Source organism: Aptenodytes patagonicus, chromosome 1 (assembly GCF_965638725.1).
Source record: "Aptenodytes patagonicus chromosome 1, bAptPat1.pri.cur, whole genome shotgun sequence".
NCBI lineage: Eukaryota > Metazoa > Chordata > Aves > Sphenisciformes > Spheniscidae > Aptenodytes > Aptenodytes patagonicus.
In genome coordinates, this window is record NC_134949.1 from 68,393,930 (window position 1) to 68,421,738 (window position 27,809).

General features: G+C 47.3%; 2 protein-coding genes across 2 annotated transcripts in view; both read left to right on the plus strand.

Annotated features, from left to right (window-relative positions):
- TMTC1 (transmembrane O-mannosyltransferase targeting cadherins 1) overlaps nt 1-6,221 on the plus strand; it is a 147,395-nt gene extending 141,174 nt beyond the window's left edge. Inside the window, exons 19-20 of the mRNA XM_076340758.1 lie at nt 1,085-1,162; nt 1,913-6,221. Coding sequence (XP_076196873.1) covers nt 1,085-1,162; nt 1,913-2,053 — 219 coding nt within the window. The 3' untranslated portion in view covers nt 2,054-6,221. The remainder of the gene's footprint in view (nt 1-1,084; nt 1,163-1,912) is intronic.
- Nucleotides 6,222-10,464: 4,243 nt separating this feature from the next.
- Nucleotides 10,465-27,809, plus strand: part of OVCH1 (ovochymase 1) — a 33,714-nt gene continuing 16,369 nt past the window's right edge. The window contains 17 exon segments of the mRNA XM_076328597.1: nt 10,465-10,519; nt 11,234-11,352; nt 12,303-12,400; nt 12,445-12,484; nt 15,650-15,848; nt 17,368-17,463; nt 20,621-20,741; nt 21,415-21,447; nt 21,449-21,503; nt 21,505-21,544; nt 22,419-22,551; nt 22,730-22,865; nt 23,917-24,005; nt 24,299-24,418; nt 26,357-26,425; nt 26,636-26,896; nt 27,324-27,396. Of these exon segments, the coding sequence (XP_076184712.1) occupies nt 10,465-10,519; nt 11,234-11,352; nt 12,303-12,400; nt 12,445-12,484; nt 15,650-15,848; nt 17,368-17,463; nt 20,621-20,741; nt 21,415-21,447; nt 21,449-21,503; nt 21,505-21,544; nt 22,419-22,551; nt 22,730-22,865; nt 23,917-24,005; nt 24,299-24,418; nt 26,357-26,425; nt 26,636-26,896; nt 27,324-27,396 (1,737 nt within the window).

Below are 27,809 nucleotides of genomic sequence, written 5' to 3' on the forward strand. Positions count from 1 at the left end.
TAGGTTAAAAGATTAAAGGTTAAAAAATAAAAGGTTAAAAGAAAAGTTAGCTCGTTGCCTCTAATACTCCCTGGTGCACGCACCCTGGCCGTTGGCCTTGGGAGCTCAGCAGTTCACCAGTGGTACAACTAAAGCTATGGGGCAGCTAACTTTGCCAGACTTAGTTGCAACTTTTTTCCTCATTCCTGTGTGGAAATACAGCTCCCCGCTCTGAGGGGTTAAGTACAGAGTTGTGGTGGGACTGTGGATAGGCCTCGTCGCACTGACCAGACCCTTGGTCCATCCAGCCCCAGCCCCTCTCACTGGCAATGGCCAACTCCAGGGGGTTCAGCTGAAACCTGTGAGAGCCACCACGTTGCTGTATCTCACCTCATTACCTAATAGCTGAGAGATTGGCTTATGCTGCGGAGCAGGAGGCTTGATAGCTCAGAAATTATGTTAGCGTTAAATAACAGCACAGAAAATTGTTATTGGGACATTTCTGAATACTCTCGATATCCCTACAGATGCCTAATCCTGGTTTGAATCCTTTCCTGCTGTGAGACCATAAAAACGGTGCTGTTTGACAGAGTCAGAAGGTCCTTGTTGCTTCTTCTCCCATGCACAGTGGCAGAAGCAGTGGGGAGGGATAGCACTGCCCTCAGGTCCTTGTGAAACCTCCGTGCAGGTGGCTGTACTGTAGTCTGCTGCCAGCTCCAAATTAACACCTTGCAGATAAGGAGCATCACAGCCCACACACAGCTTGTGGGTGGCAGGCACCTGTCCGAGGAAATGACCCTGACGTGTAGGAGACCACAGCAGTGCAGAGTGGCAGGGAGAGGGTCGCAGGGGTTGGTGTGGCTCCTCGAGTGGCGCTGTGGGCAGGGAAAACCTGCAAGATGAGCTCAGCGGTGAAGCAGTATGTTATGTCACCTCTGCTGTAAAGAAACTGAAATTCAGCTTGTGCATTGTATATGAGAAGAATTTGAAATCATATTGTAAATGGATTCAGAGGGAGAGGAAACTTAGTTTCTCTTTCCCCTCCAGTGCTGCTTTTGTTTGAAGACTCAGACTCTTAACCTAAAAATGTTTCATATTTATGTAGAGCTATAAACGGGCTGTGCAGCTCAACCCAGACCAAGCACAGGCCTGGATGAATATGGGAGGCATTGAGCACATTAAGGTATGACAATTTTGCTTTTCCTTAAGCTGTCAACTGTAAAGACTACTACTCAGGACAGAAAGCTAAATTTGTTTCAGACTGCCAAGAGCTGCATGTTTGTGAACAGTGAGTGTCCCCGATGTATTTTATCCAAAAAGGAGGAAAGCCTGTCGACCCCAACTGGAATTTCCCAACCAGATTGCTTGGGAATATGTATCCAGTAATGTAAATCCCATATTTGTAAGAGGACAGGCTGCAGAGGACAGGATGCTTGCCCATCTCTAAAGTTTTTCTGCTTCAGTTGTTGACCTGCCTTAGAAAAATGTCACCATGAGTCGACTTTTAAGATTCCTCTACCTAATTAATTTAATAAAGATGTCTAATGCAGAACACTGGCACGAAATTATGGAAATAGACAGCCCACCCTGTGGTTGCTTATCTTTTTGAATACTTTAGCATATCATTATGATTTGGGTCTTAAGGAGTCGCATTGTGTGATATCCTCAAGCTATCCTATCGCTGAGTAAAATTAACTCTTCTGGTGCAACATAACGGAAAAATGTAAATCTACTTCTTGCCATGTGTGTTTGATCAAATTTAGGCTAACGGCACTCGGTGATCCGTTTCATAATGAGGAAGTATTCCTGTTACCTAACAATATCAAGTTTTATAAACTCTTTTTCCTTTGTATTACGGTCTTCACCATTCCCAAGGAATGAACTTTCTATGTCAGGGAATGTGAATGAAATCTGTCACTCGTTTTCTTTGTAGGGGAGCTACGTCACTGCCCGTGGCTACTATGAGAAAGCCTTACAGCTGGTTCCAAACAGCAAGTTGCTGAAGGAGAATCTGGCCAAACTGGATCGCTTGGAGAAACGGTTTCAGGAAGTCCAGGAGAAAGACCAAACATAGCATTCAGTCACCAGTGGAAAGGAACTCATGCCCCTTGGAGAAGAGTATGGTGGAAGCCTATTGCTCAAAGTGATGCTGAAGGAACTTTATAGGACTCAGAATTACGGAAGGCAAATTTTGAATGCATGCTTATGTTTGACCAAAGTTACAGGAGACACTCGGCTCCTGTGGGACATGCTGGAGAATGAATGAAACCCTTCCTTTAATCAAGATTTATGTTTAGGCTGAACCCATTTTAATCACACCGGGAGTGTGGGTGGGACACGTACCTTCAATATCTTGGTTATCACTGGGGAAACCATGGAGACAAAGCACTCACCCATTGCAGCGGGGGTGAAGTAACACCTCCTGTTACTCAACACAGGCTCACCTCGTCCACGTAAAGTACCACTGATGGGCTTCATTGCAAGTGCTGCCAGGTCTTTCTGAGCCAGGAAAGATGGTCAGAATGGTCACAGATAAAGGTTTCAAGGGGTTAATGCTGAGGAAAGGGTGGCCACTTTTACAGCTCTAAATGTGACTTGAAAATTATTCTAAGGAAAGGGAAAGCGGTATCTGAATATCACCCGAGAAGGATGATTCTACAAGTAGGACAAATGATCCTTTGAGGGAAAACCTCACCTCAATGTTTTATTCATAAGATAGTAATTTTGTAGTAATTCAGGTTCATGATGTCAGTATTATCAAATATCATATGGATTTACCCTTTGCCCTCTCTCTCCAGGCCACATAATTATCACTCTGAAAAAAATGGAAGCATCCAAAGGCAATGGGAAGCTCTAGGATTACTTGTCCTCCTGTCCAGTCCCCAGTAAAAAAACCAAACAACCGATCTGATCAATATAGAAGGTAAAGTAAAGCCACAGAGAGATTAGGGAAGATTTCCTAGCCTGGAAAGGTACTGAGGAGGCTTTTTTATGGGTGTGCAGGGGCAAAGCCCATTTATCATGGTGATAACCCTGACAAAACACTTTGTCAAAGTGTTCTCACCCCCTCCCCCAAAAGATATGGAAAATTACCTATAGCTGATCAGTCATAAATCTGTATTTTTAAATACTGAAGTGGGAAAACAAATTCTCTCCAGAATTGGGGCTTTTATTTTTGAGTTTTATTTATTTAACTTATAATAATCAAATAATTAATATATTTTCTCTATTTTATACGAATTGGGCAGTATCCTTCACAGCTGGCCACGTGGCTGGGCGTTGTGACTTGCATTGTCTGAAGTTAGAAAAATGCAGTACCACCGAGGCGTGCTTGAATAACTCCCCCTAATGACGTTTCTAAAGCAAACGGCTGCAGAGCACATTGCACTGTCACTGCAGTAACAGCACTTCTGCTGCTTCCACCAGGGTTTGTACCAGTTCACAGAGAGCGTTAGTGGGATCATGCTTGGTGTCACTGCCTTTGGGTTTGGACATCAGGGTAGGTCATCAGTTTGTTCCTCTTGCAGCAGGAAAGTGCCATAAAAGTTGTTATATTTGAGCTTGATTGTGGCTGGTCCCCGCAGAAAAGCAGCCCAGGGTTTGGCATTATTAGTTCAGAAGGACAGTTCAGATTAGGTGTGCGATGCCTTGATACACCTCTGTCAGGAAAAGCCTGTGTGGCAGTGACCCATGTGGCGCCCAGGTTTAGTTGGTGCTGGCCATGGCACCTCAGCAAGTTCCAAATTCACTCAGCGCGATGGGACAGCCGTGCGCTGGTGGCTCCGCTGGCTTCATTTAAAAAGCTCGGTGTCTAGCCGCTACTGGTGGTCAAATTACTGACAAATTATTAACATGACTCCAACTGCGTTTGGAGCTCAGAGGGAGTCCAGACTGGTGCAGATGTCTGCCCTGCCAGGGCTTGTGGACCAGCTAGGGCCATGGCTGTGTGCCCACTGAGATGAGGGTGGACCTGGGCGGTACTGGTCCCCACTGGCCAAGGAGAATGGCCAGTGCCTACAGCTGGGCAGAGGTGGGAGGGAGGGACCATCGGGGGGGGTAAGGTGGTGACACATGTTTCTGGGCTCTCTCCCTTTGAACCAGCTTCCCAAGGGAGCAGCTGGGACCAAAATAAGCAAGTCTTTTGCTGACGAATTTTCCCTTCTCCCCCCAGCCCAAGCAGCCGACTTTGCTTTCTGGGGCCGAGGGCAGGTTTGAGGTCCTGGAGCTGGATCTGCATCCATGTCTTTTCACGTGACTTTTATGGCCATGGACTTGCTGACCTGATGTTTCTGCAGGTGCCCAGTGCAGGCGCTCCGCTGGATGCCGTGCATGGAGTAGCTTTGCACAGCCCTCGCGCTGCCAGGATGGCTGGGAGGAGATGGGGTCGGGCCGGGAGAGTCCCGTGGGATGGGGAAACCAAAGCTTAAATGGCCTCTGAGAGCAGTCGGTTCCCCACCGTGCATTGCAAAGTTGTAAATGGTTCATTACTGGGGTTTTCAGAGGTATCTGGACCATAAAGCTCTCTGCCTCTCCCCAAGGTGACCCTGCCTTCAGGGCAGCACCACCAAAGCCCTGTGCTCCCGGGCGGGCTGGCTGCCTGCGGTACCGCCGCATGGCAGCGAGTTTGGGGGCTGGCAGAGCGGTGTTTGGTGCAGCCCCCGACAGCAGTGCCATGCAAAGCCCCCTGTGGAGGAGGCATCTGCAGAGTGCTCTGACAGCTAGCCGAAGCGTGGGGGATAGGGGTGGGGGGAGATACGTCTCATTTAAAAACGTGTATCAGCTATAAACTTTGCCTCATAAAGATATATTAAGTAAATACTATATATTCTACAAGCTGCACAGCAGTGTGGCTTTAAATTGTGGCCAGTGAAACATATTTTTTCAAATATAGAAGAAGTTGTATTTTTTATAGCAGTGCTTTGTGAGGGGGAAGACTTGGTTTTGTGTTTTTAACTTCGGCTTAAATCTTAGTTTGTCTTTCCTGAGAGACCTGGTAGAAATGATTGTCTCGTTCTTGTCCTAGAACCTGATCAAAGCCATCTTCACCTCCTAAAACCGGTGCATGTGTAAAACTATAATATAGCTTTGGCTGCCCCCCCTCCCAGATCCTGGAGAAGGATTACCATTTTTGCAACACTGTCTTACTTGCAGAATAACATAGAAAGATGAGACCATCCTCTCCGTGAGGGAGGCGGTTTGGTTGGAAGGCATGGCGTACATTCATCCACTCGCCTAAATTAGGCAGGTAATGTATCCATGGAGTTTAATCCCAGCTGAACCGGATTACGTTTATACGCTGAAAGGCCGACTCTCCACAGTTTGGAGCTGGGTTTATGGTAGTTACGGAGCGAGGAGGGCTCAGTCATGAACCCCGCTTTCCTGAACCAGCACTTTATACCCCATCTATGCAGGATGATGGTCTGCAAACTGGCAGCATATTTGGAGGACAATTCAGACCCTGAGCTACTGAAGCAGTTAAACCCTTGTGAAGTTTTGAGCTGACTCCGTCTCGTTGGCATCCGTGCTGAAATGCTGTGTTTGTTCAGGACATTAATCTTGTGAAAGGTTTATTGCAGGCGAAGAAGAAAAATGGAGTATGATATGAAATGGGTTACCTCCACCAAAATGGAATGCTATTGTGGAAGATAAATAGAGTGACTTACCTTGTGATAAACTGGATATTATTCTAATTAATCATAGGAAATGTCCTCTTCCTCTAGCATTGCACAGCTTCTAAAATAATGAGTTATAAATACACTGTTTTCTGCCAACTCCAGTGCTCAGCATGGTTAGCAGAGATTACAAATTAATAAATGACTGAAGCTCTACCTGGTGGGGGAGAGTTCACTCTTTCTGCGAGTTGCGTTGGCTAAACCTCAGTGCTCACCAATATTGAAGTGGAGAATTAACGCAAAGCTGGTTAGACAGGACTTTCGTGTGCTCACTGTGCATTTTAATCCTAAATGAAAAACATAATAATTGTGTTGCTTTTTGCTTTCCGCATGAATAATATTTTCAGCTGATGGATTTTGTTTTATTTTATTGCTTATTTGAAGTCCAGCGTTCTTTGTTTCCATTCCTTTTCCATCCCCCGGGATAAATGATGCAGCCGGGGGGGCATTTTCTCTCTCTCATAGACTGCTTGGACTAGATTTTCCTACAAATGTGCAGGCAACTTGTTTTGGCCAAACAGTAAGTGAATGCAGCAGTGCAAATGGCCTTCATTCCAGAGATCTTGACGAGGATGGTGGGGGGGTGGGGGGGTGGGGGGATGTGCATGCATGCACATGGGTGGAAGAAGTCTAAGTCAAAAAAATCCAAAATAAAGAGCCTAACTTGCAGGGGTGGCTGGACACCCCTAAAATTAACTAAAAACTATGAAAGCTTCTCAACAGTTATAGAAACCAGTCCAGATATGGTGTACAATATTTAGTGAAAGATAATTGTCATTCTAATTTTAATAATTAGGCAATTTAGAATATAGTTGTATGATATTTTGCCCCACTTGTCCTCTAACTCGGTGAAAAAGTTGGTATATGCTTAAATCTCCTCAATCTGTATGTGATTAAGTTGACCAAGTGCTCAATTTCTATCTTTCATATACGCAATTATGCACAATCTTTGGAAAAAATTAGCCCTTAGAGGTTTTTTTTTTCCCCAACCTTCAGTCTCTTGCAGCAATTTCAAAATGCACCATTTTGCTTTCATGTACATTTAAACCCAGCAGCAAAAAAAAAAAAGAAAAAGAAAAAGAAAAAAAAAAGCGCTTGGCATTCACTGGTGTTTCAATGTGGCAAAGTTGCTTCAGGTAATCTCGATAACTTTGTGCAAAAGTTCATTGCCATGTTTGTACTGACTTGCTGAAGTCTGAAATTATTATTTCTTCTGGATAATACCCCCAGTGGTATCCTCTGTAAAAGTTACGGCTTCTACAACTGTATTACTGTAGAAATCTCTGCCTGAAGTGGATGTCACGCTGCGTGTTCCTCTCATGCAGGAGTTGTTTGCATTGCCTGTTGTTCATATGGTTCTTATTTCTGTATCTTTTTTTTTTTAATCAGTTGTGCATATCTTTTTTAAAAAAACAAGAAAACAGCCTGTGGATTAGAAATCTTTTAAAAATAAATTCACACTTAGCAGCAGCTGGATGTATATCAGTGGTACAGGAATTTGCAAAGTCTTTGCTTTTTTCACTGTGGGATTTATGGCTAGATTTCACATACAGGAGTTATGCTCGAAGTCTTTGCAAAAGAAAATGTATGTAAATGTCTATTTTATATAAAAAGTAAGAAAAGTAAGTGCTGTGTCTGGTTTTGTTCTCTTGGCTATGGGGTCAGTCTGTTCTGTAGGACCAACGATGACCAAGTTCTTTTGGAGGTGGAAGGGCCAAAGTTCCTTACTCCACTTGACTTCCATTTTACTGCCCAAGGAGTCCCAGTGATTGCTCATGTAGGAGCAACTATGCAGCACATGTACTTGAGTCTGGCCATATAAAAATATTGGAGCAGGCATTTTTTTGAGCCTGAGCATGAGAAAGGGTGAGGGCTGGTGCTTACACGGTCTTGATGATTGGACATGTTATACTGACATAAGCTCTTCATGTCAGGCTTTATACATCTGTCGGGAATGTGTCAAACAAACTTAAGTCTACAGAGTGCAAAGAGAAAAACAGAACAGAAATCAAAAAGAAACTCATTTTGTTCTAATTCCCTTCTTCCTGGCAGACATTCCCAGATGCTCCTGCATGCTCCCAGGGCTTGGGTTCACTCAGGGTATCGTGATGGTGATAAACGCCTCCATTGAAAATGGACCTGAAGGAGAATCTAAAGCCCTGAACACAAGCCATAGTGTTTTTTGCCATCTTGGTGTGTGCAAAATCCTCTGTAGCATGCAGGGGAATTGCACGCTCACTTTGAAGTCAGCTCGTACACCCTGAAGTTCTCCTGGATCCCAACGGTGCAGGGTTTCTTAGTGGAGCTTGCTCTTGCAGTATGTGGATAACAACTCTCCCCGTAAAAAAGGTCAAATCATTTTCATCCTTACGGCAGCTACTTAAGGCTCTCCATAAGCCCCGTGTATTGCATCACAGGCAAGAAGCTGCTGGAGGTTTCAGACAGCTCTCTTGGTGTCCTCTGGGAAGGAAGAAGAAACACACCATCATGCCTTATACAGGTGCTCCCCCTGGCCGGCTTGGGCAAGGAGAGACCATGGGGCGAGGAACTTGGCTGGACTCGCCTTTGCCTGTGCTAACCCTCCTCTGCAAAAGCAATGAGATTTGTTTCAAACCGGAAGGGCTGAGGCAGCTCAGGGCTGGTGGCAATGGTGAGGGGGGACATTAGATCCTGCTGCTGCCCCCGTGGGGAGCGGGCCACAAACTACGAACAGGAGAGCCCAGGGAGCCTCTGACCCCCAGCGAGACATGGCTGGAGAACCTCCAAACCCACCTAAGTTGCAGCCCTGCAGCCTCACCTGCCAAAACTGATTGGCCCCCTCATCTATTAAAGGGGCTCGTTAGCTGGGAGGAGAAGGAGGCTTGTTTCTCCTGTGTGCAGCAGAGAATAGCCTGGGATGCAGCACTGGGTGCTTTCCCTGGGCAACGGTGGGAGCTTGCTGCTGGTGTCCCTTCTTGTTCCATGTGGTGAGTCCTGTGTGCAGGCTGTGGGGAGATGTGCCCCAGTGTGGGGGTTACAGCAGCGAGCACTGGTGTTATCTGCTCTTTTAAGGTACCAAACAAGTGAATGTAACCAGTCAGTTTCCGTAAATCATGCCAGGGCTTGGTGTGCTTGCCCCTGGTGAATGATTTTGGGCTGCCCTTGCTGTAGCTCTGCTGGGACTGGAAGCCTTTCTTACCCTCTCCATCTAGGTGCTGCTCACCACAGCCCTCTCCTTGGCCGCTGTGACAAGTGAGCTGTTCCCCATGCAGGCTGCTCAGCTGCAGTGTGGTCCCTTGGCTGTGCAAGAAAGATAAATAGTTTGGTCCTGCTGAGCTTGTTAATTTGTGACCCTGGGGCACTCATGTCAGAAAAGTGTCTACGAATGGCAGCATGTTCTCAAATCCTTCTTGCACATCCTCCTGCAGTGGCTATATGTATTTATAACTCCCTGTCTGGCCTGCTCCCGCATCCATGTAAAAATGTCTTTCCTAGGGATGCTTGTAGGTAAGAGAGGGAAATAAGCACAGGGCAGGCTGCAAAGGGGGTCAAGTTGGACAGAAGAATGGTGATCTTCAGAGTGACTTGCTCCTGGTAATGAAACTAGTGCTAAAAAGATCTGCCCAGCTGGGCAAGAGATGGGATAACCAGCTAATTGCTATCCCTCCCACCCTGCTCCAATATGATGCCGGTCCTTCTGCTGTTGCTAATGTTATTTCTCTCCCCACCTAAGGGAATGGTGTTTTCTCCACCATTTACCTCCGTGATAAAGTCTATTTATTTTCTACTTCACTAGCAGACTTGCTGCTATAGCAATAATCACCACAGTCTCTTGTTGGAAAAGGTAGTCAGCAGCAAGGGCTAGGGAGAGCTTGGTCCAGGTCAATGGCTTAGAAAATTGTGCCTGATATTGTGACTGAGTTTTCTGCAGTAGTCAAATGCTTTGAGGCCAGAGTGTGCCCTGGGAATATGATAAAATGCTATTAAAAAAGGAAAGAGAGAGAGGCTGGGCTGAACAGAGCAGCGAGGAGCTCAGTTAGCCCCTCTACAGCCAGGAGTGCTGCAGGAGTTGTGCAAGGATCCCCACAACCTTGTGGGGTGAGTCCCACTTGTTGCTGCTGCTGTCTTGTGGTGGTTGGCTGTCCGGGTGGAGGAGAAAGATGTGGGTTCCTCAGTTCACCAGCACTCAGTTAAGGTGGTGTGAGAGATTGGTGGGCTTTCTAATGCCTGTCAACCTGATGGGAAGGTTAAGCAAGCAGCATTGCCTTCAAGCCCACACAGAGGACATAGGACCCAAAGTTAAAGAGGGGGCTGGAGGGGTGGTGGTGCGCTGGTTGGCAACATTTTGGATCCAGACTCGGTCTCCTGGTGACTCCAGTGAGTTATTCCAGGCTCTTGCCAGGGCAAACACAGTGTGAGTACCTCCTAAATCATAAGCATTATATTGCTTATGTTTGCTTGGCTGGGAACTGAACTCTTATCCCAGCCTTGGCTTGGGAGAGGCAGGGGACCCCTCCTATTGGCATAAGAAACACATTGGACAGGAGTGATTAACAGAGTGATTTTTAGCTGGTGCAGACACGGGGCCAGCTGAAGGGAGTGGAGGAAGAGCTGCTGTCCTCTCCTCAGCAGAGGAGTCAGAAGCCTGATGCTACCCCTCTCCCACAACCACTCAGCCTGGAGAAGCAGACCTCCGGTATGAAAAGTTGCAGTTGGTTCCTTTTCTGTGTGTCCCAAGTATTTGAGATCTCTCCTCCTGTGTGATCTTTGCTGTGATGATCATGTTCTGGAGCTGACCCAGGGGAGCAGCACACCCCTTCCTCTTCCACCCAGCATGGGGTCCAGCAGGCCTGTCAGTGTGTGCGTCACTCCCTGCTGGGCGAGGACTGGTAGGGTTTTCCCTAGAAAACATAAATGGGATTGCCATGAATTTATCTCAAATTGCACAGTTCAACGAGCATCTAAAACTTAATCAGACCCAGCCATCCCTAAATCAAACTTTCCCTGTGCTCACTGTCCACGTTTCTAAGGCACAATCAGTGCCAAAAGCGATGTGAGAAAGCTCTGTCTCCTTGCGATGTGTTTCAGACCAAAGTCAAGACTGCGTGCTGGGCCAGCTCAGTTCAGAGACAAGATCTTTCATAATGACTTCATTTGCTCAGGTTAAGTGCCACAGGACACTTAGATATGGAAGCTTTGAAATAGTAAACTTTGAATAAAGTCAGGTGGCATCATTATAACCTGTTGCACTTGTTACTTAATTTTGTAAGTCCCAGTTGCATTTCATTAGGAATAATTAGGCTACTGGCTGAAATAAAAATCTGCTTTTTTTATGACTGTGCACACACATCATGAAAATACCTCACAGGAGACTTCAGCTTTGCACACATCAGCTTCTTATCAAGAAATGCAATTTCCGTGTGTTTTCATTTATCTCCATATAATTGCCTTCAGCTTGGAGCTTAGGCTGGAGTCAGGAAAGCTGGGACACCTGGAATTTGTCCCATTAATTCTCTACCTGCCAGAAGAGCCTGGGGTGATGCATTTGAGCATGCGGGGGGTTGTCTCACTGCAAAACACTCCTGTTTCTGTCTTCTATGTAGGCCTGAATTGTCGACTTCATCCCATTGACCTGAAGAGCCCAAAGGATGCTCTGCCGCTGGGATTCTTCTCTCGAATTGTTGGAGGGAGAGAGTTGGTGCCTGGAGGGCAGCCCTGGCAGGTCTGTGTTGCAGTGTGCTGCCTTCCTCCCGGGGAAGGGGGAGGAGAGGCAGCAGAAAAATGTCTCTTTCATCCTCAAGTCGTTGAACGCTGCTCACTCAGGAGTGGAAGTTGATCTAAAAGTCCCTCTTGCCCAGCTTCCCAGGCTGACCACCCTCCCAAAGTGGGAGGGAATGAGCTGATCTAATGGTTAAGACAAGATCTCTGGCTGGTGTGAGCTAATGCAGCTGCAGAGCTTTTGTGGCATGCACCAGCTGAGGATTTCCTTGCAGGGAGGTTGCAGAGGTGGGAAGGGAGGATGCCTCCCTGGTCCCCTGCTGCAGAGGAAAGTTACCTTGCCTCACAGCTTGCATTCACATAAGGAAAAGCAATGATTGTGGGATGGTGTCTTATGAGTTAACTGAGCAGGGCACGGCTCTATTTAGAAAAGTACTACTTGTTTGCATGTTGCCAGAGCAAACGTTGGCACCTGTGGTAAAACAGTATTTGCCACCTCCCTCCCCCCAAAACCCAGTCCCTGCATGTGCAGCAGCTTGAAAATGTATGCAGGTAGTAGCATGAAGTGCAGGAAGGCACATGAGGGAGTGGTGTAGGCAGAAGGTAGGGTGCTGGGGTCAGGGGGGTGGATTCTCTGGACCACTGGCTAGCATCAACCCCTGGGGAGGCTCTTGCAGCAGTAAGAAAGAGGAGTGAGATGTCTGTCTCGTCCCTTCTGTTTCAGGATGCTCCAGGCTCTCATTCCTCTCATGCACCACTGGGCTGAAGGTGGCTGCCAAGGGTCAGCCACAGCTTGGAAATGACTCCCCTGGGCTCTAGGCAGCTGGGCGTCCCACACACTAATACTGGGAGGAAAAAGTTGTTTTCTGGGCTGGGCTGATCTTTGTTATTTCACATTTTGGGAGGAAACAGGAGTCAACTCATCTCAAAACATACCTGACCCTTTCTTTGGAGGTGTCCCTCAAACTGGGCCATTTCCATTTCTGTGGTGGCAGTCTGGTCCAAGAAGACGTGGTTATTACCGCTGCTTGCTGCGTGGTCAACCTGGAGCAGTAAGTGAGCCTCACCTCCTCACTTGCTCTTGAACCTCTTGCAGCAAAAGCTCCCCTGAGGACATAGGGAGCTCCTGGGCCCAGGTGTGTGGTCCCCAGTTAGGGAGGGAAATGCCCCCCGCGGGGTTGAGTGGAGCCAGTGCTCTGCCACAGTCAGATCTGTGGGATGTGTCACTCCAGACCCACGGGTCCTCGAGCAACTCGTGCGTTCCCCAGCACCCTGCTTGCTCCTGTTGTGTCTCTGCATGTTTCTCCCCAAAGCCTGGGGAGAGGGCTCACCCGCTCAGGGAGTCTGCAAATCAAAATTCATATGTCCTGTTCAGTGCTCAGAAGCTCTGTGAGGTGTGGGCAGCCCTGGGGCAGAGGTCAGGGTGTGGAAATCTCCATGCTACCACGGTTTTTCTAAATGTCTAAATCACTAATTTTAAAGGGCTTTGTCTTTAAAAGACCCTGCTCACCTAAGCAAGCATCCAGAGAAGCATTTCTGAGGCAGAAGGAGAAGCACTGCAGCTTTCTGGTAAAAGCAGCCCTGGCAACTGTCCCATTACTCCTAGCAGTCACGTTGGCTTCTGTACTTTTAATGCAAGACCAGCTTCACAGGCCATGCTAAAGACCTCTTAAAGGGCAGGGACAATGATATAAGTGGCCCCTTTGCTAGCCCTTTTATAATCCATTATAATGTAATTGCAGACCAGTCAGCTTCACATCTTTTTCTTGCTCAACTTAAGCATCATTTCTGAGGACTGGTGTTGAATAATGAGAAAGTTGCTATGGTATAAAAATTTCAATGTGCAAGATTAACCTTGATAATGAGGCACCTCCTTTTTTTCTCTATTCCGTGCAAAACTAGACAGTGCTTTTACTCTCTACTGTTATGCTGCCAATGCTGTTCCTACGTTCCCATTACTGCAGCATTTGTATTGCCAGGCAATCCCAGTGTCAGACATTGCTGGGAAGTACGGGAACTTTCCAGTTCCAGTAAACAGTCTCCTGGGCTTAAAGCTGAGCTGTGCCATTAGCGGGTCTGTTACTTATGGCTGGAAGTGATGAGAGGGTTTCCCTGGGGGGGTGGGGGGGGATGTAAAAAAAAATAATCTTAATTTACTAGAAAGCATTGAAGCAAAGGCTCAGGTTGAACCCCCCATACCTTGATTCAAATGCTTGCGGCCACACTTCTGGGCAGGCAGCTGTAATAAAGTGTGTGCCTACCAGCCCCCTCAAGCCAGGCTGTTCGGACTTGCCACCTCCGAAGGCTGCATGGGTGAAATAGTGTGGTGGTAATTCACAGCAGTCGGACTTTCATGAAGGGGTGCAATCCCATGGAGGTTAGAGAAGAGACTGAGAGCAGGAGTTTTATAAAAAAATAAAAATCTATGAAACTACTAGGAATCAGTGATAAATAGGCTTCAAAGCTCTTGTCTGAGCACTGGGGTTTCTTGGACTCTCAAGTAAACATAGTCTGGAGAGAAAAGGCAGTTGCTTCAGGTCTGGGTTTTGTCCTATTTCAGTAATAGTTCAGGCAGACCTTTAATCAGCCCTAATTGCAAAGATCTCGAGACGAGCTCGCTGCTGTGTTGCGCCCTGTGCTGTGAGAGTTTGTTACGGGAAACGCTGACAGCCGAAACAAAGATGAGCTGTGTGGCTCCTGTGGGTGTCCCTCGCAGTGCCGGGTACCAGGCAGAGCAAGGAACCCAGTTCATGTCTCCCATGGAGTGCAAAACTGCCCCACCCTGTGCCCTGGTGCATTTTCTGGGTCCCTAGAGGAGAGTAAACTCCTTTGCTAAAGATCTGGTTTGCTAAAGATGGGATCTACTGCAAATCTATTTATTGGGTAATGCTGCTCTGAAAGTGTAGCTATCTACCTAATTGGTAAAAGAAATACTGAATGGTGTTTTGACTCTGCTGGAGCAGATTGCTCTAAGTTTAACTGTGCCGGCTGAACATGAGCCGGCAGTGTGCCCAGGCGGCCAAGAAGGCCAATGGCATCCTGGCCTGTATCAGAAATAGTGTGGCCAGCAGGAGTAGGGAAGTGATCGTGCCCCTGTACTCGGCACTGGTGAGGCCGCACCTTGAATACTGTGTTCAGTTTTGGGCCCCTCACTACAAGAAGGACGTCGAGGTGCTGGAGCGTGTCCAGAGAAGGGCAACGAGGCTGGTGAGGGGTCTGGAGAACAAGTCTTATGAGGAGCGGCTGAGGGAACTGGGGTTGTTTAGCCTGGAGAAAAGGAGGCTCAGGGGAGACCTCATCGCTCTCTACAACTACCTGAAAGGAGATTGTAGCGAGGTGGGTGTCAGTCTCTTCTCCCAAGTAACAAGCGATAGGACGAGAGGAAATGGCCTCAAGTTGCGCCAGGGGAGGTTTAGATTGGATGTGAGGAAAAATTTCTTTACTGAAAGAGTGGTTAAACATTGGAACAGGCTGCCCAGGGAAGTGGTTGAGTCACCATCCCTGGAAATATTTAAAAGACGTGTAGATGTGGTGCTTAGGGACATGGTTTAGTGGGCATGGTGGTGTTGGGTTGACGGTTGGACTTGATGATCTTAGAGGTCTTTTCCAACCTTAATGATTCTATGATTCTATGATTATATTGCTTATAAAATATGCAGAAAAACCATAATGGGCATACACTTGTCTAGTGTTAATTTAAACTACATGTAGCTGCCTAGAACCATCATAAAGCTCTCAGATGTAGGCCTCTGCTCATCTCCTAAATGCACTGATAACAAAATTAGAAAGGAGGATTTATGGGGCCAAATTGCCTTGATAATCAGTTCCCATTGCTTTTAAGGCTTCTCATGTGCCTTTTAGGATCCCAGACTGCAGGTAACAAGGGCTGAGCTTGATGTTTCAAGGCCAAAACCAGCACAGGGGTTCTGTGAGTCCCAAGGCAAAAGATAAACTGTCCTTTTCCCTGTACCGAGCTGGCAGCAATGAAATCTGCTGGCACCTCCCCTGGCCTCCTGGCAGCTCTCTGCTGCCCAGGTATGAACAGTGGCTTGACGGATAGCAGATGAAACAAGAAACCTATTTATCCATTTAAAAGTAAGTCCAGCTTTTCCAGCTGGCTGTCAGGGAATCCTCTGCATTGCTCCTAATGCAAAATCAGCCCCGCTTAAAGTCCTGTTACTGAAGGCCAGCCCTGGTTCCCAGGGCAGGAACATGTTGCGGGGTTGCAGGCTCAGTGTCAGGGTTTGCTTTGTGGAGGCAGCCCCTTCCTTCATCAGCCTGGCACTGTTTTTTTCCATCAGGAAACTCCTGAAGGAAAGTCAGGAGTGGAAAGTCAGTCACGCCTGGTGGTGACAGTGGGGGAACGTCACCTCCAGCGGGCAGACAGGCAGGAGCAGAGCATCCCCATCTCACTTGTCATCGTCCACCCCGCGTTCAACCAGCTACACTACATGGACTGTGATGTGGCCCTGCTGCACCTGCAGCACCCAGCCCAGTACGGTAAGCGGGAGCCCAAGGGCTGAAGGTGAGCTGCTGCTGCGGGAGGGTGCTTTACATAGGCAAAGTCCTCATCTGGTGCGCTGGTCCAGAAAGAACACCCCTCTTCCTTCCCTTCCCATGCTCTCTATGCTAGAGAAATGTCCCCTCAGTTATGCCTTTAATTCTTATCAAAGTACCACAATTAGGTTAATTCTTGTCCTAGGCTTTGATTAATTGTCCTAGAAGTTTATCCCTTGGTCAGGGTCTGTGCTCTGGATATGCCCATGTTTTCTTCGTGCACCAGATTCCTGTGTGCCTTTGTGTTCCCCTCGTATAAACCATACCAGCACGGTTTCCTTCGGCCCTGTTGTGCTAACACTAGATCTCGGCTAGCTGCTGGAAAGCCGTCAGCTTCCTCTTGGCTATAGCCCTGGGCTATTAGCTAGCAGTGGGCTGCAAGGGCCCTGCCCACTGAGAAGCAGGCTGGATTAAAACCTGCCTGCTCCAAGTACTACTGCAGGCAAAGGCAAAGCCTCTGGAGGTAATTTTAGGGTGGTGGAGTTAGGGAAGTGGCACGAGTCTCTAACTTCCTAGGCTTTTCAAAGGCAATTCCCTGAGCTGTATAGAGCTACACGGGTTACAGCCAACTGGCCATGACTGCCTGTGACCATCAGATGGCAGATCAGCCAACATAAAATAACCTTCTGTCACTGTCATATCTCAAATCACTGGCTGGGATGGTGATAGCCTTATGGTTTGCCCATAATGGCAGGAAAAAGGGAAATAAGACCCAAGAAATGTTCATTTCAGAACTCGGACATCCTGGCAGGCAGCGTGAGGAAGGCTGCTTGAGGGCTGCCTGTGTGCCTGTACTCTCTGGCTAAACAGGTATGTCTCTAGGCATGAACTAGGCTTGACAGCATCTGAGCCGTATAGACAACCCTTGAGGAAACTACAGGGCTCCCTGCTTAGCCCTTCTGAAGGCTGGGCACTGCCAGTGCCCTGTCAGGGCAGCCAAGGAGAATTGTGATCCATTTTTCTCCCAGTATCAAGAAAAAACTAACCAATAAGAGTCTGGGTTGAACTGAGCTGAGTTTTTCGTGTCCTGCGTAACTCCTCTGATCTGATCGGCACTGGTCTTTGGGGAGAATGGTGTGAAGAGTTTCCCAAGCACTGTCCAGTTTCCATGCTGTATGAGATTGATACACAGGCAACTTGCTTTCCTTTCCTGGTCCCTACCATGCTGTTCCCCCCTCTTCTATTGTCCCCTTCCCAAGTATCCTTCTGCTTAAGTTAACATTCAAAGATAGCTAACAGTCTTCCTGGTCTCTCTCTGAATTTGCCTCACATATAAATTCAATTACATGTGACTAACTTCAGTTTGTATTCCCATTTTATAGATACCCACGTGGGACTGGTATTTTGGGAAGGGGAGAAATGGAACAGTGTGACTTGAAGGGTGCAGTTTGTACCTGTAAATCAGACATGCTCCTGGAAGCACGGGGTTCATGCGCTCATTTGTGCACCCTTTCCTCTGCAGGGGACGAGGTTCAGCCCATCCGCCTTCCCCACAAGGATGAAGACTTCCAGGCTGGGACACCATGTGTGGCTAGTGGCTGGGGCAAGGTGTCTGAGGGTGAGTCAAATGGCAGGGTCTTCTGGTCACAGTTGCAGGAATAAAGCGTAATAGGTAAGGGAAAGGAGCCACTTTCAGAAATGGAAATGCGAGAGAAGGTGACTCCTGCCAGATGGAAAATTCAAGTACCCCTTGGCTCATCAGATCTTCTCTGCTTGTCAGAGGACCAGCCCCTGTAGGGATGTGCAGATCAGCATTTTCCTGCAGCATGGGACCTTGGAACACATTAGGGAAGGTTGCACTTTGCAGTGCTGTTGTGCATATTCATGCATGCGTGTCGGAGCCTCTCGCAAGCAGAGCTGTCCTTACAAGGTGTTACGAAAGTGGGAATAGTTCCCTTGTACTTAAAAATGTATACTCTTCTATACTCTCTCCTCTAGATATCAGAAAACTGTTCCCTCGAAGGGAGTTCCACTTGTTTGAGTTTTGGTAGATTTTAAAGGAGATGGGAATGTCTACGAATGTTGCATTTTATTTTTACATCCCCAGTGGTTTGGGGCGGGCAAATGGTGGGGGACCCCCCAGCTGCTCGTGCTGGGTTGTTGGGGAAGGGGTGGATGTGGCTCCCAGGAGATGGGGCTGTTGGCTATCATTCGGCCGGAGGAGCGAGCTGTCTTGCAGATGCTGGACGTGGCCTGATAGCTCCCGCAGCGGCTGGGGTGCTGGCTCCCGTCCCGAAGGAGATGGAGCTGCCCCTCACTGACAGCCAGACCTGCAGCGTGCTGCTGATGGGCATGAACCAGCTGCCCGTGCGGGGCTCCATGCTGTGCGCTGGCTCTCCTGACGGCAGGAGGGACGTGTGCAGGGTAACAGCTTGTCCACCCTGGCTCCCGCTGGGCAGCAGGCTTGTCCTGTCCACCCACAAACCTTCTCCTCTCCTGGGGAGAAAGGGAAGCAGCAGCACTGACAGTGCTGTCGGCACTTTGCTGAGCAAGGGCTTTACAAGGAGCTTCAGGATAATGAAGGCAGGAGTCGTCTTTTGTGGGTGGGAGTATGGATGTGAGCAGGAGACTGAAGCATGACTGCCCCCTTGCCTAGACCTGCCCTGGGCATTGCTAACAGCAGGACCTCCATCTCTGCATGCAAGTGCCACCACCTCTGCTGAATCCAGGGAGGACCTTCAGTGGTGTGACTTCAGGCAATGGGCAAGGGAGCCTGGCATGGGCAATGCTACCAGGAGGTTGGAAAGAAGGCAGTTCCCACCTCTCCCTCAATGTCCCCTTACACACACTCAAGCTTTCTGATACCTTCACTCAGACAGCCCCACTGGGCAATGGGCTGTAATAAAGGAGTTCGCTCAGTGCCAAACCTTCCAGTGCTGGTCCTAGCAGTGCAAGTGGGGCCAGTCTTGCCCTGCCCTAGGGAAGGCTGCTGACTAGGCTGTCACTAGACCCCTTGGGGTGTACTTACATGAATATTTTTTAACCAAACAGTAGCTTGGGAAGCTCCCTGCCCTCTGTCATACCTTGAGTGCACATTTTCAAAGCAGTGCTGCAGCTGATGTTAGTAAGATGGCTTTCATTTTTACATTTTTAACGGAAAAAAGGGGTTTGTGTACAGGGAAGGGCAGGGTGCCAAACTGCAAGTCAGATCAGGGGAGTGAAACAACAGAGCTTAGATTGGTGCGTTTTAGATTAAACAAGCACAGCTGAATGAGCAGGGACAGTGCCAGGCCCCCGTGACTGGGGAGAAGCAAGCAAGGTTGTGTCAGCTTCTGTGGTAAAGCTGGTCTGTCATGCAACACCGTCAAAGGTCGGTGCTGCTGGCACAGAAACAAATGGCACCTTTCCTCCCTGACGGGCTGCGGACAGGGTGACTCTGGAGGCCCCCTTGCATGTCTGAGGACTGGCAGCACCTGGACTCTGGTTGGTGTAGTGTCCTGAGGGGTCGGTTGTGCCAGAGGATGGGATACCCTCAAGGGAAGCACCACGGCCCAGGGCTCACCAGGCATCTTCTCCCGCGTGGCTGTGTTCGTGGACTTCATTGCCCAGCACATGGCACCAGGTAGGTATGAGTACTGGGAGATTTTTTCCTCTCCTGTCTGTTCAGCACTGTAGGGACCCAAACTGCCCTGCTATTGCTGCCTCCCTCCCCTCCACCCACAGCAGTTCTGTTTAATTTCCAGCTGCTGCATCAGCAGCAAGGTATATCATCTTTTAATTTGGGATGGCAAAACTAAAGCTTCAAACAGATAAGCCCCCCTTCAGAAACCCTGTTATAATACCAGGTCTGACCCCCGCATCCTCTGAAGGAAAAGCAGAAGGCTACTCAAGCTGCCCTCTTTCTGGCTGAATGCAGCCCTTCCAGCTCGGCGAGGTGTCCCTTGAGCACTGCATACCAGTCCTGCTCTAATAAAAGCCTGCTTTGAGCACTTGCCAGCTCGAGATCTGAACTGCTGTTGTGCTCCTGAAACGGCGTGCAGGATTGACCGGGGGTTATCTCCTCATCAAATACAACTTTGAATGCGTATGGGAAGAGGGACACTGTATTAAGTGCCGCAGTTTTAGTAGCTTGTCAGAAATGCCTTTTATAGCTAGGAACAGGTCTAGCAACTCCCCACTGGCCACTTGTATTTTTCTGTACAGATGATTACAGGGCTAATACAAGTTGTTCAAGAGATGGTGTTATTTCTGTCATAGCCATCAAAGTTGAGGTGTTGGTATTAACTAATACCCAACCTATTACGGCTTTGCTAGGGATCCTTAATGATTATGCTTTCAAAGGGGGACTGTCTGCAGCTAAGAAGGTGCCTCTTAATTGGGAGCAGTAACTGCAAGGAGCAGAAGCCACGTGGCTACAAAGTGGGTGCATTACCCTTTGCAAAGCAGAGCTATTGGGATTCATACAGACCAAATGCCCACAGAAGATGAAGAGAAGGCCAACATAAAAGTGGTGCTTCATTAAAAATGAGCTTGGAGTAGCAATGTCAGCTCTTAACAGGCTGAATGAATGTGAGCCCACTGTTGGTGGGACAACTCCTGAAAGTTTGGGGATTTTTAAGTAGGACTTTGGGAAAGAAATTGTGTGCTCTCATCTGAGGCTTCTCTCAGCTGCATATCAAGCACTTTGTGTTTGAAACAACTGCAGTGCCATAGCATGTGCCTTGACCAATAGTGCCTGTACTGCAGTATCCCATACAACCTTTTTCTCTCCCTAGCTGCTGTGCCAAGCCCTCTCCCTGTGCCAGCAGGGTGCAGTTCCCAAGGCATGCCGCTCTTTGGAGAAAGTGGCTGCATTTGGTACCCCCAGGCTTTGGAGGACAATTATCCTGACAACAAGTAACTGTAGTTTGGCTGTAATAGCCAAACACTGAATTTTCCTTGGGGCACCCACCGAAGTGTTTCCCAGGGCTCGGAAGCCCCGACCATTGCTGGCCCGGGTATCACTGTCAGCAGTGTCCAGATGACAGCGGCTGCGTGTTCCCTGCAAAGCAAATCCCCAGCTATGCTTGCTGGGCAGGATAATGCCGCGGGGGAAGGCAGGAAGACAAAGTCTATTTGTAATACAGATTCTGTATCAGCCATGCTCACAAAATGGCTGCAGCTGGCTAGACATCTGTTGTACCCTTTATCCTTTGGTCTGGCCATGTTGATGTCAGCTCACACAAAGAAGCTTTCAGCTCCTGCAGGAGGCAGGGGAATGAGATGGACTGGGCTGGCAGTGTGTCAGTCGCACAGCACAAAGCTATCGCTGCTGTAAGGAGGCAACAGTTCCCACCTAGCGCTGAGCAAATTCACAGCAGTCCTCTGCTACTGGTAACTCTCTTGCCAGATGGCTTATGCCAAGGGGGAAGATGATAAAATTTACCAGGTAGAGTTGGTGACATCAGTTGTTAGCTTCTGGTGTGTGCTTGCAGGAAAGTAGTTGCTGGAGACTCCCAGCCCATGGTGGGACTGACAAGGGCTAAGCTCAGCTGTGCAGATACGTGCCTTTACTATTGCTTGCTTCTAGCCTATGCACCTGGAATATAACAGTGCCGGAGGACAATCATCTTGATAGACTTCACCAAATTAGATGTAGAGTACCAAGTTGGATGTGACTGTGACTGCGTCCCTCTATTCGAACAGGAGAGAGCTGATCAGTAAGTCTGGGTGCCTTGGAGTGAGGGTTACTGGGTGTAGTTTCTTGTCATTCATTGTCATGAAGAACAGCAAATCTAGCTGGCTTTTGAGAAGCCTTTCGTATTTTACACTATGAATCTAAAGAGCTAGAGATGACATCCAAATGGAGCAGGGCAGCTGGGACTGAGGGACAGGTTCATGTTTGTGCTGGCATCTAGTGCAGTGTGGTAGGAGCCTCAAAAATGTCTTTCAGCTGTACATAATTCTGTGTCCCCTCTGCCTTGTCTCCAATATACCTATTTTACTCTTACGGACTCTGGGGTATCAGAATAAACCGAGTGCTTATCCTTGCTTAGCTGGTGCATGTCCAGCCAAGTTTCCGATGTGTTAGCAGAGCCAGCAAGTGTCACGTGCATTGGAGACACAGCTCAAAGGCTGGCTCTTCCTTGGTTCAAAATCGGTTATGTGGTGCAACATGCATGCAGATTACTGGGTAACTGTACAGATGAGACTAAAAGAAACGTGGCCTATTGTCCCTCTGTGCTTAATACTGAACCAATAGAGAATAAATATTTCCTGCAAATACTGGCTGCCTCTCCACTCTAACTTAGCACTAACGGCGATGTGTTGATAATAATGTTAATCCTTAGTCAATGCAATTCATCCTCTAGGAATATTTGGTTGTTCATATGGTTGTTTTGGATGAAGTCCCATCTACTCAATTTTTCACTACAGCCTCTAAATATTTTATAGGTAATGAAAGCCAAATAGTCTCTCCACTCAATGTAAGAAGAGACCTTCCCAATGGGATCTAGCTTAACCAACCACTGCGAGATTTGCCTGAATAAATGTATGTTCAGCCCACCCTTACCACCAACTCCTTGTCTCCCTCAGGTAAATCCTGTGGGAATGCGTTCCCAGCCCCTCTGATGGCAGAATCGGACCAGACCGCCGTTACATTTGTTTCTGATGGGAGCAACACTGGCCATGGCTTCAAGCTCACCTTCACGGCTGTCCATAAGGACTCTGAAGCAGGAGACCTCGCCTATGCTGTAGAAACTCCTTTCCCCTCCTTCCTGACCCCTTTAAAATAACAACTCTCCTTAGTGTGCCTGGGTTCCTTAAAAATCAAGTTGTTGATCTGGGTTTATTAAAAGTACCATATAATCCCATCTGTTAAATTGTCTCCTTTTTCATCTGCGTATTGCAGGTTCGGGCTGTGGGAGTGTCGCAATGTTAGTGGAAGAGGGGAAGATTGATACTGCTAATTACCCTGGCTTGTATCCCAGGAACACAAAGTGCCACTGGCTCATTGAGGCTCCAGCAGAGTATGTCGTAAAGGTAATAAAAGGAGAAACTGCACTTAAACCTCTGCACTAAGAACTGTTCAGGGGAGCGATTCAATAAAATCCTGCCAGAAACATCTGTGACATGCAAGACTGTAAATTGTAAGGTTTCCAGGTCACTGATCCTTTGCAGGCATATTTTGTCAATTAGACATCACCTCTGAACTCATGTATGGAGGGGCTGTGACTGTTGTAAGTGCTTGAAGTCTGTAGGCACCAATCTCATCTCAAGACAGCATCATCTTGAAGTCCAGCACAGACAGTTAGGGGTAAAGGGAAGGTAGAGATCGTGTTGCAAAAAATATAGTCAGCCTTTTCCTCAAGGCAGTGTCAAAACCCCCAAGCTACTCCTTAGCCCCATACCAAGGTGTTTGTTTCTCATTGTGCATGGGCTGTGTGACAATGGTTCCCACTCATAGTACCAGCATAGTACCATTTAAAAATAATCTTTATTTTTATTGCCTGTTACTGCTTGTGTGCAGCAAGTGTCCCACCAAGCTCATCCCAGCCCATGATGAGTCACATTGCCATCTTACATCGTTCAAAGCAGCAACATCTCTCCTCCCCTGCCGCCTTGGCTAAGGGGTGGAAAAACAGTGTTAAACCTAGGGATGCTCAAGGGCATGCAGACCTATTGCTTGGGTTGCTGCTGCTCTGTTGGTGTGAGAATTTGCGGTCTGGATTAAAAACAAAACGAAGGGAAAATCACACACTCTCCATGCTTGAAGGAAAAGCTCTTGGAAGGGCACTCCATATGGGACACTAAACCTTCAGAAGTACAAAGCATCGAGTGTTGCAGTAAAGATGACAGTTGAAATCCCTTAAGGCAACACTTAGGCCAGCCTCATTCTCTGCAGACCTGTAGCCCTGCACAGGAGGGAGCAGTCAGGCTAAGGTTGCCAACAGACTGTCTTGATGCAAAATGTGACACACTCACCAAGTGTGAGTGCTCAAATTCCTCTGAAATCTAACTTTTCTCCAGTTCATGGTTAAGAAGGGTAAGTGTTTCAGTCTTGATGATTCCCTCTTGCTTGTCCTCTTTGCAGCTGGAGTTTGAAGACTTTGCTGTGGAACTTAGCCCAGGCTGCATTTATGATGCAGTTACTGTTTAAGGTTATGAAGAAGAAGAAAATCAGTTGGATGACTAATTGTTTCAGTCTTAAATTAGAAATCCCTGTGGAAACAGGCATGTTCTATCACCAAAACACTCTCTCTGGTAACGTGTTACTCGGTACTATTGAAAGGGCGATATAAGGGCTTCTGCAGTAGCCTTGAGGCTTGCCCAACTGTCTTGCCCATCATGATGCGGCCAAGTGGCCGCACTGGCACAGGAGATCCCACATCCTGGTCCAAGGCCATGCTTTCTCATGGAGAGCCGGCCGGTGGTGCGCGGTTGGATATAGGACCATGGTTCACGTTCTGCTGCAGAGCCAACAGAGCACACAAGTGTGTGCTGCTGGATCAGGCCTCCACTCTGCATCTCTCTATTGAAGGGGAGAGCAAGAGCAACTTTGATCTAAGTGTTACTAAAGAAGACAAATGTTCAAAGTAAGGCAGAATGAAAGAGTGGTTGTCGATGAGTTGTCTAATTCCACTGAAATGGATATGAATTCTTTATGAATTGAACTAATTCTGTTGGAATTTCATTAATGAAAAATTGCTAACCTGAGGCATTGCTTTCCCACACTTTCAGAAGGAAATATTTTTTAATTCCTGACTTTAAATCTGCTTCAGTTTTATCAATATAAAAATCTTTAACTGTAGTAAAAGAAATGTTTTTAACTTTCCTTTTTTTTTTAACATCTATATTTCCAGATGTTCCTCCTACCTGGACAAAATGAAAGCATGTTGTAACACCCCATCTTTTTCTTAAAAAAACAGCTTCCAGGCACCACACTCACTTTAGCAGAGCTTGATATCTATTCTTAAGGTGAAAAGCAATCTGGTGCTCAGAAGTGAAGGTATTTGAATTGAATTCTGGCTACCTCTTTACAGGCCTGTATGTCAACCAAAAGGCACGGTAGAGTGATGAGGGGCTGGTGCTCTTTTCTTTGCACCAAATAAGCTGGGTAAGAGGCTTGAACTGTCCTGGGTTCACCATTGACAAGTGATCTTTGGCAAATGGCTTCTATTTTTTCCCCGTCTATTTTGTGGCAGCAATTTGGTTGCATGTGTTTACCAAATGCTGAATAAGTATTAACACTACAGTTCCCTTGAAAAGAAATCTGGTTTCCATTGGAAAGGAGTATTTAAGTGGGGGGAAGGAGGCTGACAAATTTGAATCCGGAATCTTTCAGGGGTGAGCTTTCAGCATCCCGGAACATTTCACTTGATGCTTTCCAGCACAGCTTTGCCATCAGAAATTCAGATTCTTACAGGAAAGCTCCTCTGGAATAAAGTGCAAGCTTCCTATCCAGCTGCAATTATGGGTCTTCCAGATGCTGTGCAAACTGAGTGCTCTCAATAGTAAGAAAAGTCTAGCAGCTGCTCTCTAGGTCCTCAACCTGTACATGTAAACCATTCAAGAGAGACTTTGCTTGCACCCCCCAACAGTGGCAAATAACATTCTCAAGTGTGGGGTTTTTTTGTGCAATGAAGGGCATTCACACTGTCTGTTGAAGATTACTTGTAATTCCACTATGAGGAAATTAGGATTACTTTTGTGTACCTGTATTATAACTGTAGTAGGTTAATTCTGGCTGCTACTGCTTACTGATGTCACTGATTAACATTGCTTTGCAGGCACCTCTTCTGCAAAAGTTCTTGTTTTAATCAGAAAGTCACCAAGACTCTAGGGCTTTGGTCTTTTTAGAAACCTAGATTAGCTAAAGCCACAAGTGCTTACAGGGTGACATTTCTCATCTTAGAAATACAGATTTTTGTTCGTTCCCACAGCTAATCTCTGTGGATTCTCAACTCCCAAACCAGTGTCGAGTCCAGGGAATACCATGCTGGTACATTTTGAAAGTTTTGGGTGGAACAGCTTCAGAGGGTTCAAAGCCCAGCTCACTTTTGTTCGTTCAGATTTGTAGAGATGCTTGCTGTGTCTAACAATGTCTGCATCATCTGCGGTTATTCTTAGACTCCTGAGCTTATTTTTTAGGCCAATCCTGCTGCATTCTGTCAAGGTAACTTTAAAACAGAACAGCTACTTGTGACAGAGCTCCCTTCCCTGAATAAGGGAGAAGAATCAAGGTTTTTTTTCTTTTCTCACTGAGAAATGAGATGACTAACTTCTGTTACCTGAAACAAGCAGCCTTGTTAATTATGTCAGTCTGATACTCCCCTTGAAAATCTCATTATAGAGGAGACTCTTGATCCCGGGGGCTAGTCCGCTATTGTTGCTTTCTATTTTCAGGAATGTGTGCCAGCTGCTGCTTGAGGGGATGAATAACTTTTCCCTTCCAGAGTGGGGACTTTTTTTTGAGGGGACAAGCCAGAGCTATTGACCCAGGTTGGAGCTAACTCTTATTTCCTCTCTTACAGAGGAGGCAGGCAGAGAAGATTCAGGATTAACTCCTGCATCGATGTTGCCTCTGAAGGATGTCCCCTTAGGTAAAGAAATTAAATTCTGCTCAGTTGATCTGGTCTGAGGAGCTTTCCTCTAACATATAAGAGGATTATGCAGTGAGGCAGATGCTTTCTGACCTCAGGTCCCCTTTTGTGCACTTCTTGCATGAAGTGATAGGCAGGTGCCCCATCTCTCAATCTGCATACGTGTGGTACATCCTCTCCATTCTGGTTGCATGCGCTTCCTATTGGGAGCGGGGACACAGGGTGGAGGATGGGAGAGACCCGCTTTCAGTGCCTGAGCCTCGTTTGCTCTCTGAAGTGCTCTCTTGCAGACACCTGTGGCTTTCCCCCAGTTACTCCCCAGTGGCTGTTCAAGTGTGTTAGTGGGGCTGAGGAGGCCTCTCCTCACTGTTGGACATGGCACACTGCCCTGAAGCTCCTTGGAGACTATCAGTGCGATAGGGCTGTCATCATCCCTATGTAGCTGCTGACAGCCGCCCACTGTGTGAGGCTGTGAGTGTGACCAGCACATCCCTGGGCCACCTCTGCTCCTCTCCCTATGCTGTGCACTCCCCCTGCTCCTCCAGGCTGGGGCGCAAACAGCTGGAGAGCTATAAATTATATTCACACCTTCATGTCCTCTACAAAACATTCCTTCTGCCCTTCCTCCACGATCACTGATTTTAGGGATGGCAGTAACTGATTTTAGTTTGGTCTTGCTTGTAGGAGATCCATTGAAGTTAATTGGACTATCTGCTGTCAGAGCTGTAGCAAAGCCAGAACTGATGCAACATATTTGTCGTGGTGAGAAGCTCTTGCTCAGTAGTCCTGGGAATAAGTGACTAATTAGAGAAGAGCCAGAAGGGATGTATGACTACTGAATAAGGAAGTGGTATGGCTGACTGTAAGTAGCTCCAATATGTTTGCTTTCAATATACAGATCCAATAAACCCTTGCACTGGACTGTGACAGTAGGAGACCACGACAGAGCCCTGAGAGAGTCAACAGAACAGGTAAAAACCAAGCAGTACCCTTAAAAATGTTGACTTCGGTGTATTTGCCCCTACAATATTCCTCAAAACAGATCTATATGCACAGATAAAACAGTGTTGACAGCAAGGCAAAATGTCTGATATGTAGCACAGGTTGAGGAATGAGAAAGGAAATCCAGTAACTCTGGTCTCATTCAGTTAACTTGCAGTTTATGGAAATATGTTTTATATCTGGTTCTTATTACGAGCAGTAAAAAGTCTTAAAATCTAACAGAGATGACTGACTGTCCTCAGCATCTTACTCTCTTGGTGCTGAGCAATGTATCTGCCTATAAAAAGCTCGCTGACTCTTTCTTCCTAATGGGGAGGAGGAAGAAATACATGTGGAGAAGCAGCACAAGTGACTCTCACTAGTCTTCTGCAAAACCTTAGTG